Here is a 17655-nt window from a genome sequence, read left to right on the forward strand (position 1 = left end):
AAAGAACTGAAAAATCAAGAAAATCAATTTAGGATTGAAAATAGTGCATAAACTGAACACGTTCGTGTGAGCAAGGTTAGTACTAAGTACTGAGCTTAACGTTAGTGGCCTCAGTTGCAATGTACCCATCCATATATCTTATGTATCTAGTGTATCTGTGTGCTGTCCCTCATTCTCGCTGCATAATATTATGCGACGCCATGTTCTGTGAGACATTTTCAAGTATAAATGGGCTTACATCGACCACATTTCTCTGAAAAAAAGAAACAAATATATAATACATGCGTAATTGAATATAACATAATAACATATGGATGGGTAGGGACTTACGGGCCACCGTGTATTAGCATTAGGCCTAACGTTAGTGTTATTTGAGAACCGAGTGACAATAACGTTAGGCCAAAATACTGTAACTAGTTTAGTGTAAGTACACTGGAAACGCTACTGTAGCCTTGAATAATGAAGTGGACTATTCCCAGTGTAAGGCTGTCGTTTTGAATTTGCCTTCGCATCCAGGCATGTAAGTAAAGTTTCAGACATATGCCTATTTTGTTGATGTATGGTTTGTTGGCTCATCTAATAGTCCCAGGTCAAATCTGAGCTCAAAAGAAAAGTTGAGGTTACAACTCATTCTTCAGATATTAGGATTAAGGCACTCTAGCCTTTGACATTGCTTCTTGCAATCAGCTACCATAATAACAACCTTAATGAAACTTTTGCAATGACTGAAAATTAATTTTTCTAAAATGGATTGAGGTCAGTCATGAATGGCTTTCAACATATCAGAATACAGCAAGTTAATAAAAGTATTTATGAATTTATGTTTATGTGCTGATGGACCTGGACCCTAGGATAACTTTCTGACAGTCTTTGTCTAAATGTAGACCTAGAGTTTAGTATGTTTGACTGTCTTACGAATGTTTTTCTTTATAAATTTCAATGTTTTTCTTATCATTATAACTATATATGGTCCGTATTATTTTGTGTTTTTTTTTCTGTATTTTTCAGACTGCAAGATGAAACATGTTCATTTAAGTGGTGCACAAAAGAAAAAAAACTGGCAAAAAAGAACCAACAAAAGGCTTTAGATTTAGTGGCCAAGACTAGATAGCAGACTAATTTTTTCACTGAACTTACACAACAAGATCTTCCAACTCAAAACCCATCTCTGCCATGAGAAGTCACTTGTACTGTATCTGACTCTGACATTATTAAAGTTGAACCAAGCTTCACACCTACAAGTACCACTTTGTCTACTTGAAGGTCAGAACATCATGATGACGTTGAGGTGTCACAGGCTTGCTCAACTGGAAGAACTTTCACAACTGATCTTACTTTGCTTGTAAATTCTCCAGATATCTCTGGAGTTAATGTTGATGCAAGTTGCTCTACAAGATAGTTTGAAGTTGAAATAATTTCTGAAAATGAAAATTGTTGAACTATGGTAAAATGCTTCAGTCTACAAAAGATGAAGAAACTAAAGCAAAAGATCCAGGGTTGTGGCTCGATTTCTCTGCTGCTGATGTGGCTTATTGGATTGCTTGTGGACTCACTGACTGTTAACACCACAATGGGTCATTTGTTAAATCTTGCTGGATTTTCAATAGTTGCAAACCAATGAGATACTGTTTGCAAAAACTTTTCTTTGGGGTAAAAGCCAATGGTGAGTCAAACAAGAGAGAGTGGTTATTGTATTCACTATCGACTCTTTGTTCCTAACTTTTCCTCGTGTTTTGTTGAAAGAGAAGGGTTCAGTGACTGGCGAAATACTATTGTAATTGATCATCATGAAAGAAGCACTACTCACCGAGACTCTATGCTAACATACTTTACTTACAGACAAGGTTTAGGCTTGCAACAAGAGTTGGAAAAACAAATTAAAAGAAGAGTGCGATTACTGGGAACATGTCTTGGAGCATGCAATAGCTGTTATTTGTACGTTAGCTGAACGTAGCCTGGCTTTTCACTGAACAGATGAAATTTGGTTCACTGCAGAATGGGAATTTTTAGGGCTACTTGAGCTCATAAGTCAGTTTGATCCATTTTTAGCAGGGCACATTTATAAATATGGAAATTCTGGAAAAGGAAATCCTTCATACTTGTCCAAAACCGACTGTGAAGAACTCATTCAAACAATGGCTCAGAAGGTCCACACATTCGTTGTTGATGAAGTAAATTCTTCTGGTTATTTTAGCTTGTCAGTTGACTCGACGCCAGATCTATCACATATAGATCAGTTAAGAGTTGTACTCGATACTTAAAAAATGGGCAGCCTATTGAATATTTTTTAACCTTTCTGGAACTAAAAAGCCATATGACTGATGAAATGGCAAACCAGGTATTTCAATACTTACGTGAAGTTTGCAAACTTATTTTACAAAATATAGGGGTCAGTCTCATGACAATGCTGCTAACATGTCTGGGCGTTATAAGGATATGCAGCAAAAGATTTTAGAAGAAAATAAGTTTGCCATATATGTGTCTTGTGCAGCCCATTCATTAAATCTGGTAGACCGAAGTTCTTTCTACTGCTGTCAAGTGGCAATTAACTTTTCTCTACAATGTATTTGCTCTATACATTTTTTTCAGTCTCAACCAGCCAGTGGAAAATTTTTAAAGCTTGCGCAATTCGGCAGAACGTGCTTCCATATTGATCTCATGTTACTCTGGCTTTTGATATTCTCGATAGCACTTCTAATGATGTAATGTTTCCAGAATTTAGTCGAAGATAGTGCAGCTTCTGTAGTTGTAGCCTTTATTGCTTGAGAAAAATTTCGTTTCAAATAACAAGCTTTAAACGTCACAATGACACCGTGATTCATTAATTGCAGTAGAGATATTGTATTGGGTGGAAGAAGATGAATTTTGACATTTCCATAAAAGTCACAAAGTCCCGTTGGATGGCTTTAAAGACCAAGTTGTTTTCTTTTGCAGTAATGTTCAACTGCAGGACAAAAATAACTTTTTTAACCAGTCTTCAAACAAAAGTTTTGTGACCCATGCTTTTTTTATTTGATCGCCAAACAACTGGGAGAGTCTTCTTTGCACAGCTGATAAGTGTTCGGGGGGTTTCCGCTCGATACACAAGCACAGATTTCAATTTAAAATCGCCAGATCCATTTCCGCCTAACAAGTGTCAAATGATCTTTTAACGCTTGTAACGTGGCCGAGTTTTTTTTTCATTTTCTGATAGGAAAGTTCTAGAAGGCATATTTTTCCCAAAATAAACCCGTTTCATATTTGGTTATCTTTGTACCGAACTTTTTAATAATTTCTATAAATTCATTAGGAAATTTTTCAGCAACATCTTTTCTGCACTTGAACTTTCGCCTGCAATACGAACATTATGAAAATCAGAGTGTTTGTTTAAAACGAAAAAACCAATCACGGCTTGCCGAAAATATTTCATTAGTTCCCCATTCTCCATCATTCTCTTTTAAGGCGTTTAAAAGGCTCGTAGCTTTCGTTTGAATTTCCATTTGACTCAAAGGAATTCACTTCTGATTGCAATCTTCTAATCATATTGATAGCAGACGTTCCATATTCACCATTAGAGAGCTCCTTTTCTTTACGATTGTTTTCGAGGCAAAACAGTTGGTAGCCATTCAATACTGTTTTTACTGGTTCTTTCATTTAACAGTCTTACAGATGATTTATTTATTCCTTTGTCTCGTGCGAGTTAGGTTTCTTTGGCTCGGTATCATCACACATTCTTTTCTCACGCATAATAAAAGGATCTCTGTAAAAAGTATACATCCGTCCTTAACATGAAAAAACTGAACTGCCGCTGACAGCAAGTGATGCTCAGATTTATACTGTACAGTATATAATGTGCATGCGCATTGTATAGGCTTGCAGAAAGATCTAGAATAAGCGAATGATACAAATTCGTAGACATCTTTTCAGAAATATTTATTAAAATGTCAGCCACAATAAAAAGGGCCCAAAGACTTATACGTATATAAATAAAGCCCCATTATAGTGAACCCCATACTGTTAATATGCACTGTGGACCTCCTTTAATATCCAAGAACACACTTCAAAGACGAAGAGAAATACGTAACAAGATATTTATGAAATTGAAGATTTATAGAAATATAAATCTACGTTTCAAAAACCGAAGTGTCACAGTAACAAAAATTACATTTAACAAAGGATTTCATTCATGTACTATCTTGTAATTGAATTATACGTTAGTTTTGCATGCTATTCTTCTCAGTTTTTGGTTGTTTAACTGAGAAATGAACAACTTAAGCAAATGTATCTTAACGTCAAATTAAGAGATAGGTTTGTTTGTTTTTGAATCTCGCGTAAAGCTACACGAGCCGTCCCTAATTTAGCAATGTAAAACGAAAGGGAAGGCAGCTATTCATCACCAACTACCATCAACTTTTGGGTTACTCTTTCACCAACGAATAATGGTGGAAATAGTTTTAATGTGATTGACCGTCACATTATAACTGGGATTTGAACCCGCGACTTTCGGATGATGAATCGAGTGCCTTAACCACCTGACCATGCTGGGCCTGATGGGAAAGTAGCATTTGCAATTTACATAATATTTATTATAAATCTTAGGCCTATTTGATTCAGGGTTATTAACTTTATTGCAACAGCACAACAAAACTGTGATAGCGTAATGAACATATTACCGTTTTTAGGACAAAAGATCTATTGAAATCTTGGCCCAGCATGGCCAAGTGTGTTAAGGCGTTTGACTCGTAACCGAGGGTCGCGGGTTCGAATCCCGGTCGCACCAAACATACTCGTCTCCCAGCCGTGGGGGCGTTATAATGTGATGGTCAATCCCACTATTCGTTGGTAAAAGAATAGCCCAAGAATTGGCGGTGGGTGGTGATGACTAGCTGCCTTCCCTCTAGTCTTACACTACTTAATTAGGGACGGCTCGGTGCAGTGAGCTAACAACCTACTCACTTAAATCAACCTGTTACAGAAACTGCAGTGATTGCGGACCTATGTTCCTTGAAGGAATCGAGTGGCAGATGATGATGCTGAATTCAACGATTTGGTTAAAAATTTGAAACTCTAAAGATATCTTACTGATACACTACACTTTCAATCTATTTAACGTTTCTATACAGTAGTTTCAAACTGTTAATACCACTGCCGTTCTATTCTTTTTTTTTTTGCTATCTTAGTCTACGGCTTTACAACGCTAAAATCAAAGGTTCGAATCCCCTCTGTGAGCTCAGCAGATAGCCCGGCGTGGCTTTGCTAAAAGAAAACACACAAACATAAACAACTTAGCTCTACATTTATTTTTACGTATACAAATTAGATATTTTCGTTCTTACCATAAACGGATGTTTCTTTAACAGTATAAAGTTTTGATGGAGAGTGCAGAGGTTAGTGAAGCCTAATAAATATGTTTAACGTCACATTTGCTCGCAAATATTTCTGCCTCATTTGTTTCAATTTGCTCATAACCGATTTTAAGTCAGTAGAAAATCTCGTTTTAGGAGATTTCTTTAATGCTAGAACCCGTTTGTCGGTCTCATCTATAGCGATCAAAAATATTTTTTCTTTATGTAAAATATGTACAGGATGGGTAGAAAATGTTTAGGTTGGCGAAGTAATGATATTACACGATGATTTAATGTTTAAACTGGAATAAATGTGACTGAATAATTTCTTTGGTTAAAAGGAATTTTAATTAAAACTTCATTTATTAAAACTGGTGTTTTCTTTTAAATTGATCCTCTTATTCTTGTGGTTCAGTATTTTCAAATGACTCGCAAATACGTTGTTTTTCACATTCTTTATGAATAGATTTAAATCCAAGTCGTATAAGTATGTCTTTAGTTTAAGTAGAGTGCATATTTACAGAGAAAAATAGAAACAAAAACTCACAGCTTAAAAACGTGTAATATAATCTATTGTACCATTTAATCATTAATTAAAAAACGTTACGATTATAGTCTTATAATCGAACTGATAAGCAACCAGTTTTGGACTGACAACAGATAAAATCAGTTAACACTTAACATTAAATAACAATGTTCATGGAGTTATTGTTTTAATGAAATAGTCTCCCGATGGGACAGCGGTAAGTCTATGGATTTACAACGCTAAGATCAGGAGTTCGATTGCCCTCGGTGGACACAGTAAATAGCTTGATGTGGTTTTGTTATAAGAAAAACTGTGTGCTTGATCATTCGAAAAGCTTTTCATTCTCTACAGTTAATTAGAAAGTTAAGTTCTTGCTTTCTACTCCAAGTTAGCTGTCAAATATATTAGACAAAAGCGAAAGATTACATCACACTTACAGTTTAAGGTCCCTACATATAGTTGTCAGATTTTCATGTATTACACGTGGACTGATATTAATACAGCTACAATAAGTGCATTTCTTTACAATTTATTTAAACATTTTCAAGGTACCTCTAATTGTAGCTGTAGTAATGTCAGTCCACGTGTAATAAATGAAAATCTGATAACTATGTGTAGGGACCACAGACTGTAAGTGTGAGGTAATCTTTTGGTTTTGTTTAATAGATTTGATAGCTTACTTAAAGTAGAAAGCAAGAACTTAACTTTCTACTTGCGGTCACATACAGTGCTTATACTAACTTAGCTAACTCCGATCTACTGTTTTCCACTGTAAAAGCTAACTACTGTCAATTATTCTGAATTTTGTCTTTGAAACTAACATCTCGGCTCTTGTTTTATATATTTTATTTTGTTTTTCTCTGACATGTATTGATATATTAGTGATACTTACCAATGATCTGTATGCTTTTCTAATCATGGTTTTCAGTTGGTTGAGTCAAATAATTCATATAATTCGTTTGTTCACCTACAAAGTAAATAATTTCTTTATGGAATTGTCTCTACTAATCAAACTGTTGTTACTGCACCAGATAGGAATTTTAAAGTACTCACATCTACGTTAATTAAACTGTGTTTTTATCGATTTCGTTCATAAAACGATACGTTATCTTTTATATCATTTAATTGTAATGAAAATTGAACTGTCTTATTTTCATATAATAGTTTTTAACAACCTTCGTGTAATTTCCTATTAATACTATCTGCATTACACTTCGTATTCTCAGAATATTTGTAAATTATAAAATCTTGAAAATTAAAAGTATCATCTTCAAACTACAATACATCGAACAAGATTTATTAAATTTTATTAATATAGATATAAAAGTGTTTCTTTAAACCAATGTTTGTATCAAGGTATTTTGTTTATTGTATTTAGGGTTATTGACTGGGTGAGTATCGTGTTGTTAACTGAGGTTTCTCTATATCACCGTTATCTCAAATCTCCTTCCTAATCGCTTTATAACCTAGAAACGTCGAATTATATATGAGTTCTGTAATAAAAAGTTTTAAGTTATCCATTGTAGAATGTCTGCAAAATTTATTAGCTTCAAGTGAGTTCCTCAGAAATATAAATGCATGAAATAGATTATTACAAAAATGTTAAAAGTACTTACAAGGAATTATTACTTTAGAGATAACATGAAATCAGTTTTTCTTAATTTTAATGAGAGGAAGTGTCGATGTTGGAGTGTGGTATGAATAAGTATTGGTAAACATATCGACATATAACTACTATAAATGTTACCCTCAATACTACACTCTTTGTTCGTCCATATACTGATCCATCTAATCAGGTCTCCAGTAATGGGTGATATTGCCCAACTCCAAGGTGCAGATGTTGATATTGACAGCCATAATATACTCTTGGAAGATGCATCACATTCCATTAGTTGATGCTAAAGATGCCCTGAAAAGAGTTATTTCAGGGCAGTGATGAAGACGAACGCGTAATCTTATCGGTACTCCTGTAATAAACATACAGTATTAGTCAGAGGCTGCCACTGATGTTCATAGCAATAATACTTTACAGTTTATAGGGATTAGTAAGCCATACCAAAACAGTTTTGAATATGCAACCTGGCATATAATGTGACTCAATCTGATATAAAGTCACAGCAGAACAGAATTTATCAGAACAACTTAATGACATAGCTTAACATTTCGTAAATGGTGTGATGTAACCGAAAATTGGTTGCTTTTGGGAAAGGTTTGTAACAGACCTTTCAATGTAGATCTTTATATGCCCAAATCATGAAAATATATTCAAATGAGAATTTTAATTTTTCGAAGCAAAAATATTTATTGTACGTAAGAGCATCGAAAAATAATTTTGGTTCGCCAGAACAATTCGGAAAAAGACCTACAACAAGTCGTACGAACACAAATGTCAGAGATTTTTTTTGTTTTTTTTTTCCCGTATAGCAAAGCCACAAATGGCTATCTGCTCAGCCCACCGAGGGAATCGATTTACCCCTGATTTTAACGTTGTAAATCCGTAGACATACCGCTGTACTAGCGAGGGGCGTGGCAGAGACAAAAACCGCTGAGTAATTAGATAGATATGCATGTTATTGTACACCCAGACATACCAGTCACGTCACTGATGTAGGAATTATAGATTTCTATGTGATCAGAGACTAGATGGATTATGGTAAACCTGAAGAGAGAAGTGATGAGGCTCCAAAGTTATTTTACATAATGAACTCAACTTGTGAATGTTGAAGCAAAATCTTATGAACTGTAAAGATACAAATCGTAAGATACAAATCCACTTTAAATTTACAGTGAAATTTGCAATATTATTTATCTTGATTAACCACAAAAAATTAAGTATTTGCTTTTATATTAACTTCAAATGAAAATTTCTCGGAATGCATTTTCTGCATTATAAGGATATTATTTGATATTTTGTTATTTTCAAGACACCTCAAAATCATATACTGATACATTTTACCAACGTAATATTCCCAAAAGAATCTGTATTTTCATAACTGATATTAACATAAACAGTAACAATAGTTTCACGTTTAACTGTGACAAATAAGAATTTTACAAAGGAAACACCAACAGAAATCAAATGTACCAATAAAAAAAAAAAGATCGTGTGTAATTTCATAAATTTCCAAGTTTATGTGATTAGTTTCATTTGTTAACTTAATCAGGAAGTACATAAAGAAACAAAAGTCTACTGTTTTGAAGGACGACACGTTTTATTTTTCTCACGAAAAGTAACATTTATGTTGTTATTTTACAGAGTGAGTCATAATTAATATTATAACTAGTGCGTCGTGCTCATTGTGAAAAAATTCCAACGGTGACACAAAACGTGCTAATAAAAATATTAACTGTTGTTTTCTCCAGTGTATGTTCCAGCCGAGAACCTCAACTGTACTCGAGGATCAAGATGTTAACAGGTGTTGTTATGAACAATAAAAATTAACACTTGATGAAAATAAATGAATTTTAGCTACTAAAGACGTAGTTTTTAACACTGGGTAAATAAATGTTTAGCTATACTTGTAACGCTTTTAGATCCATGTCCTCCTGGTCACTATGACAATGGATTCCAAACTCACTGCCTGCCGTGTCCAGGAGGGACTTACATGACATTTTTTGCTGCAGACGCCTGTGTAGCTTGTCCTGATGAAGAAGGAGCTGATAATGAAGATCTTTGTAGAAATAATGGAACAAAAGGGTTTTAAAGTTTTCTTTTATTGTTTCCTTAACATTTTAAAGATGTTTATTTTTGTTCAAACAGATTGTTATAATACGATACTTCTTCATAACTTTCATGGTTTTCAATGCATTAAGAAGCTTTGCTTTTACTGGGAAATCCTTCTACTTGTTTTTAAAGATGAGCTCAAACATTTATGACAAATAGTATTGAATAGCTGTCTTACCTCCAGTATATCATTTCAAAATTATGAACGGCTAACACTGAATGTCCTCGTTCAGCTATCCGTGAAATTGAAAAACAAACAAACATAACGGTGTCACATTATTACTAAAGATATTTAACTAAAACAGTGTGTGTCACAAAACATAACTTAAATCTATGTTTATTTTATGTACATAATGTCGTTTTTGTGATAAAATAAAGTAATTTGTCAAAATACAAAACAAATGTTTTAATATAAGGTAATAATAACATTGGATTATCAAAACGTAAGCACCGTCTCATAAGTTCTGAATAAAACTATTGGAAAGAATTGTTACCAAGTAAGCGAAAAAACTTCATGAGCAGTGACGTACGACGTTCAGTGTTTGTGGTCAAAATGGTATCGTTCTTTATCTGGGAAATTTACAGTAAAGAGACATTTGTAAAACGATTACAGTGTTTGTGGTCAAAATGGTAGTTGTTTATCTGGGAAAACAGTAAAGAGAAATTTGTAAAATTAGAAAGTGTTATAAAAACGCAGAAACTACCATTCAGTGGATACGATTCGATAGCATAAAAGAATAATGTATCATAATAAGAGAAGAAGCTAATTATAAAACTTAATACAGTAAGTGAATAGTGATTAAACAAACTGGCTTTATTAAGTAGTCAATGGAAAGACAGTTTGTTTAATTTGTGTTATATATTCTTACAATTTAAGTGAATCGTAGTTGATTTAACTCACTGTGTTATACTGAGTTGTATAATATGTCAATTATCGTAAAGAAAATGTCGAGATTTTTCTTATATAGTCTGATCACGTGTGTTTGGAATGGAAAGTTAGTAGGTTTGTTGTTGTATTGTCTATTATGTTGGAAAACCTGACTGATTTTATGTTATATAACTATATAGTTGTTGTTATTACATAACTGTACTACTTGTCTACTAGTAAGGACCTCAAATAATATAACAAGCGTCATTTTTCTTTGTTAATTATCTGTTTAAAGTGTAAAGAAAAAATATATTTTTACAGTTGTCAAATTGTAAAGGTTGTTATCAATGTTTAATATGAAAATATATTATAAATGTAAGAAATATCATATTTATTTAATTAAAATTTTAATATGTTAAATCAAGTTTATTTTTAGTTTAAAGAATTATACACTTTATTATTAAGTTACATTTGAAGTTTTCTTTTTGTTTTATGTAATCGATACAATGTGTAAAAAACTCTCTCTCTTAAGATCCAACTGAAGTGGTTCTCAAGGTTACTTTCCCCTGGGCTTCCAAACCTACAGTTGTAAGATATCCTTGGTGGATGAAAGAGCTGACACTAATTTCGATTTGTCTTATTGCTTTGTGGTAAGTTACATGTTATCTTCCAGTTCTTGATAATTAAATTATGTGGAACAGGGGTAAGAGAACATATGACCTCAACACCCAATTATCTTTTAATTGAATAGTAGGGTTGGATATTTGAAAATGTCAAGTGTGTTCAGTGCCCCTTTGGTAGTTAATTTGTGAAAACACCAATGTGAACCTTGTAAAGCTGAATATGTTTAATTAACCCTACAAATGAGGTCAAAATAACTTTTCAATTATAGTTAACACTTCTTACGAAACTTCTATATGGTAATTAATCAAGTGTTTTTGTAGATCTGTTTGCTTACGAAAACACCAACAAAAAAGACAACTATTTAGAGTTAATCTTTAATAGTATTGTTTATATAGAAAACTGAAAGAAATAAATCGCGTTTTTATTTTTCATTTATTTTTTATTTATTATTATTTTATTATTGTTTAGCGTTCTTTGTTGCTTCTGCAACGTGAATGAAAAAGCCCGGGGCAAATGGAATGGCCTGAAAAACCGCGTCCTCGGGTCTTGTGGTGTTTTTGCCTATACAAAGATAGAAGACCAGGAGCTTGTAACTGAAAAAATCACCCCCAGTGAATTAGATATTTTGGAAGCTGTTTCAATGATCCCTGAGTGTGAGAAGGTCTCGACAAATAAGTTTAATAAAAGAGAAACTAATATGGTGTTAAAGGAAAATCAAACAGAACCAACCATCTTGCAGACAATAAATGAAAATCACTCAGTAGAAAAGAAAACAGAAAACCTGAGCAAGCCTGCTTCAGGTTCTGAGAAAACTAAATTAAAGAAATGCGTTAGGACAATCGTGAATGATGACAAACCTGAAGAGATATTAAAATCTGATTCACTGACAACGGTTCGTATACGTTTAAAGTTCTTTTACTTTATAGTACTCAGTATTATACAGCATAAGTATATAACCATTAATAACAAGGATGTACTCTTAATATTAAACTTTCACTTCGTATAAGTTTATTTATACCTACATATATACAGTCAAACATCGATATAAGGTGCTAGTTGGGGTCCAAAAAAATTCGACCGCGTTGTATCTGATTGCGCCTTATAACGATTTGATTATATATTTTTTTGACCCTCGGGGTGAGCGATAATGCAAAATTTACGCGTTTTGTAGTGAAATAAAGAAAAACAAACAAAACTACTTACACCAATGATATAGCATTTTTTATTTTTTTTTATTTATTAAACTCAATTTTAAGACTGAAATTAAATGTAAAAAGCAGAATTCTAAAGAAATTTATCGAATTCATTACTTTGATGGGGGCTGATATTCTAAAAGTAGTTCCGTCAGAGCAATCATGTGATCGTTTTTACGATTAGACGCTGATTAAAATTAGTTCAATTTTAAAAGTTAATACATATAGTAATTAATTTTGATAATTTATTTACTAATTATTAAAATCTAAGTACAAACTGAAGTCAAATAATTACCAGATAAAAAAATGTCATGGCAAAGTTTAAAATACGAATTCAGTACTGAAACAAAAAACGGATTTTTCAAAAAATTTAATAACAATAAAATATAGTAAGCACATAAAACAAGTTGAAATGCACAAATTTATAGTTACTCAGTAGTCTTCTTTCTTTCAAAAGCCTCCAAAAGTGTCTGTTGTCTTCCTCCTTGGTTCCGCATCCTCTTCGCAGTTCTCATTAGGTCCTGGATCTGTAGTATCTTGCAAATTCCTAGATTGTGGTGTTCTGCCCAATATAGAAGTTGTTCTGTGTACTGTACTGCCTGAGTTGAGGTGATGCAATTCCTGAGTTCTTCTGGAATGGGGTCATCTTTTTCTTCTTCATCATCTGGAGTGGTAAAATCTGTGGGTGCTGCCGCTGGGTTCTCTATTGCTTTCTGGATCTCTTCATCTGTGAGGGGTGGCTGGGTAACTGGTGCTACTTCGTCAATCTCGGCCCACTACTTCACAAGGGTTGTCAAGGGGAGTCCATCCTGGTAGTCTACAAACTTCCTTTCTGCCTCTGCTACTTCTTCTGCTGTAAATCCATGGAAAATGTCATCTTTTTCTTCTATTGGTTCTGGTCTCACAAACCAATCATAAACTTCCATGTCCACTGCTGGGTCTGCTGCTGTCTTGGCTTTCTTCCTCTGTAGTCCTGTCATTCTGTCTACCTGGTTGCAGAATTCTCTCAGTTGATCTTCATTCTTCAGCCAACCTCGAAGTGTAGACTCTGGAACTCCTATTTCTTTCATAATCTTGGTCCTTGCTTCCCCGTTCCGGATTCGCTGCACAATCTGTATCTTCTCTTGTACTGTGTAAGCATTCCTTTTGGTGCCTCTCTTCTCCATGGGTATAAATACGCTGTATGTTGAAAAAATATGAAAATCGCAGTCTGTCGCCACCGGATGGTCACTGTCCCATTCACTCACGACAAAATTGATTCGGTCGACGAAATTCTGCCTACGAGCTGGTGTTACAAGACCTTTCAGTTATTCGGCGATATTAGAATAAAAGGGAATAGCTGACGTCACAGATTTCCAAGAAACTATTTCGTCTGAAAGCTTCTGGGGAGCGAGCTGTTTCTTAGAAATTTATATGGTTTCAACATTGACGCTATCGTTTGCAGCACTTCATGCCACTGTCACTGGTGTATGAGTGTATATGACTCATCCTTCGTCATCCATCGGTCGATCAAGGATGACTTGTGGTTTTAATGAAAATAAAGTTTTGATAATTCTTGCCTACGCACTGAGAGCTATCCTATGACTGGCAGATTATGTACTTTACTGCAGTTGACAGCGCCAGGAATTATTACATGCAGGCCGGGGTTTGATCACAATATGCGGCGTGAAAACCATACAAAAAAGATTGAAGTGGATTTGGTTTTTTGATTTTTGATCACATTAACCGGCTGATTACATTAAGCAGTGGTAATATTAAGCGGCGGCCTCTGTAGAAACCCCAAAAAATTTGGGGCCTAAGACCCCATCGCGCCAAACTGATTATCGCGCTTTATCGATGCGTTTTATATCGATGTTTACCTGTATATATATTGCAAGAAGCAACTAAAATATAATGGAATTAATAATACATTATTAATGTTAATGCAAAATTACTGTTATAAAATAATTACAACCATTCTCATATTTAATTTCTGTGAATATCTGTATCTGGTTCAAAATTGAATTAATTTCTCATTCATATTACGTTTATGATTAATATTTGGTGTAGTTAAAAACATTTCACTTTAATGTAATGTATACTATGTAAAACTGTGTGATCAATATCATATCGATGTTGCATGCTTACAATAAGTGTTGTTAAGACATCCACAACTACAGAAACACATGCATTCAGAGTCATTTGAATACATGTAATTCTTCTTCCAAAAGAGATCTATACATGTTCGATACTATTGAGGTCTGATAAGTCTGTACCCTAGTTAAACTGGTCAATTACCTCTTCTTCAATATTATTACATGTGGGAAGACAATTATCATCCATTTAGCTAAAGCCAGAACCAAACGTAAACATATATGATAGTGTAAAAGGTACTTCAATTGCTGTTATGTATAGCATTAATGACATCTGAAAAACATAAAGGTCAGAGTGTCCGTTCGTGATTTTTCATTACCACACATACTTCCACTACTGATATTAAAGTGAGTTGTGTCTTACTATAACTATAATATACCTTTTGTTGTTAATATTGTCAAACTTTTTGAGTTTTATAATTGTACATACACTGAAATGACGTTCTGTTGTAACTACGAACACCTGATTCTGTTTTTAACAGTTATCACATAATTGCTGCGAATCATTAGATCACGGTAACTTAATTAAAATGTGGATTTTATTATTCTTAGTCCAGTACCAGTGTATTTGTACCATTTTGTTACAAGTGATTCCACCATATCTTGTTAATAACACCTTGATACATTTAACAACAGTGTTTGTTTTTTATAGTCAGCCAAATTTCATTGGTCTGACAGACATTTAGTGAAATATCCAATTGTCTTCTTTTGGACTTTACTACGATTATTGAATATTTTGAAGCACTATAAACTCCCTGATTTACTACAGTGTTACAACTATGATAAGACAGTTTGAAAACTCTTTCTCTTTATAGTCATTTGTAGTTCAGATTACATAACTTTTCATGTTTAATTTATATAACAATGAAATGAGGAGAACAACTAACATTTACTTATAATAGTAGTTTTATCTTGTTTTAGCAAGTTAGTATTTGTGAACGTACAAAACATAAATATAAAACATTATTTAAGCTATTGTCTGCTCTATATTACCTTCCTCACTATTTGGGACAATGCTTGAGATATATTATATTTCGTAGTTTCGAGAAAACGTTTATCAGATATCTTAAACCAATTTCATAATTTACAATTTTCATATAAACACTTATTTGGTTTTACTCATATTATAGTAAAATTATTGCTACATAAAGAATAAATTATATATTTTAAAATGTTTATTAACTGATTATTGTTATTAAAACATTTTTTTCGATTGTTGAGTGTTGACTCACTAATTAAGATTTACATCTTCAGGCAAAAACACCAGCTTTAAAAGAAGTAAAAGACGATGATTGTATCCAGAGGGAGGTGTCAAACAACATCAGGCCTCCCTCTACTGGACTTGTCTACAATGTTGATAAAATTATTACTGTGAGACTTAGCAGTAAACCAGAACATCATCAGAGAAACGTTTTTATTGTTATTGAAAATACTGAAAATCGAAACAAATTTGTTATTGGTAGAGCTTCAAAATTAACACCCACGTGTCAATTGAAACGTTGCCAAAGCGAACATAATCTTATTGTACAGAAACCTAAAAAGAATAATCAAATTAAACACGTTGACATCCCTCACAAGATTGTTTTCACAAGAGATCCGAAACTGGAACCAAAACCCAAAAATTAAATAACCCATGAGCTGCATACAAGCATACCATATTAAAAATAATTACTTTACCTTATCTCATAAGTTACTATTTTTTACATTTTACTCAGTGATATAAATAATAAATAAAACATGAAAAACAAAGAATATGATATTCGCCTGGGTCTTCTCTTTTTTGCTGTCAACTGTCATAAAACTTAAGCTCACTTTTTGATGTACTAAAGGTATTGATACAATCAATAATGTGTTTATGTAATTAAATGATACAACTAAGAACAGAGAATAATAATACACAGAAAACATTGTCCTAAAACACTAAAGATAACTATTAGCATTTGTGAAAGATGGAATTGCAAGACGTTGGTCTGATTGTCTAGTTAATGGTTTGTAGACGAATAACAAATAGAGCTACATCACTGTGTTAAATATTGTGTTAATTGAACAAGAAACGTGGAGACGTATAAGAAACAGACACATACACACATACTGACATTTATTTATATAAATTCAATGATAGTGAACATTTTAAAAATTCAACTACAGCCTAGTAAAGTATGGCTGAAAACTCAATTGTCGAAAACAATAGGTCGTAATAAAACTTCTTCTTTACAAATATTAGGTAAACCATAGAAAATTATGGCATAATATTCAAATTGTGGTTATAATCAAGAATGTCATCTTTATTAATTTCAATGAATATCTTGGCAGATTTGTCATCATTTTTATTAATAGCGTTACTATACAGCTCCTCTGCCTTTACTTTCAACGAAAGTTAAATGCTTATAGAAATTAGATAGCTCACACATCTACCTTGTTTGATATATTAGAATAAATACTGTATTTCTTTTCATGTTAAAAATTGAATATATCACGATTCATATACGTACACTAATTTAACTTGAAAACTAAGTCGACCACAGATATAAAACATTAAATGTGCAATCGTAACATCATTTTTTAAAGATTCAATGGTCCTGAAAAGGACCTTTAATTGTAATTCAGTAACTAGGAAAAATTAGTATCACCTTGTACAGATCCTGTTGGACCTGTAAAACAGATAAAGAACATTTTATATTTGAACGATTTTAGGTCCTGTTTATGCACCCCTTTCAGCTCGCAAGCCTCATTTTACTTTTAAAAGATGCTGTCATATAGTAATCATAAGGTGGCGTGTTATAGACTTGAAGGATATGACATTTGATGTAAATTAGACAACAGATATAGTTTTATTCTCGAATGATTATTAGGAGTGTCTTAAAGTTTCAATGTAACCCTTAATTTAAATTTTATATTTAACCCTTAAACAGTGGGAATGTTCTAGGAAGCAAGATCAGTTGATGATGGCTGCTGTTTAAGGGATGAATTTGTAGATTGTTGTTCAATATCAAACATATTCAGGACCATATACTTCACTGATGAAAAGTTTAGGTTTTTCTATTCAATACTTTGGTATGCGCAGTTTCTCAGTCCACCATCGACCCACGATGAGATGCGATCTTCATCAAGTTCATCCGTAAAATCTACGAGCGGTGTATAATGAAGGGCTAGAGTTACTCGTATATATAACCGTACACGTGAAAACAATGTTGGTGGATATAAGAGGGAATTATCATACGTTGAAAAACATCTTGTCCTTGAATTATATAAAGTACTATCGGA

General features: G+C 33.2%; 1 protein-coding gene across 1 annotated transcript; it reads left to right on the forward strand.

Moving 5' to 3' along the window:
• The first annotated feature begins 7656 nt into the window (after positions 1 to 7656).
• On the forward strand, positions 7657 to 12571 carry LOC143251737 (uncharacterized). The gene is made up of 4 exons (XM_076502981.1): positions 7657 to 7681; positions 9385 to 9525; positions 10975 to 11092; positions 11535 to 12571. Exons 1-4 carry the CDS (start codon positions 7657 to 7659, stop codon positions 12070 to 12072), a joined length of 822 nt encoding a protein of 273 aa, XP_076359096.1. The 3' UTR covers positions 12073 to 12571.
• Positions 12572 to 17655: the final 5084 nt, after the last annotated feature.

This window comes from Tachypleus tridentatus, chromosome 6 (genome assembly GCF_004210375.1).
Source record: "Tachypleus tridentatus isolate NWPU-2018 chromosome 6, ASM421037v1, whole genome shotgun sequence".
NCBI lineage: Eukaryota > Metazoa > Arthropoda > Merostomata > Xiphosura > Limulidae > Tachypleus > Tachypleus tridentatus.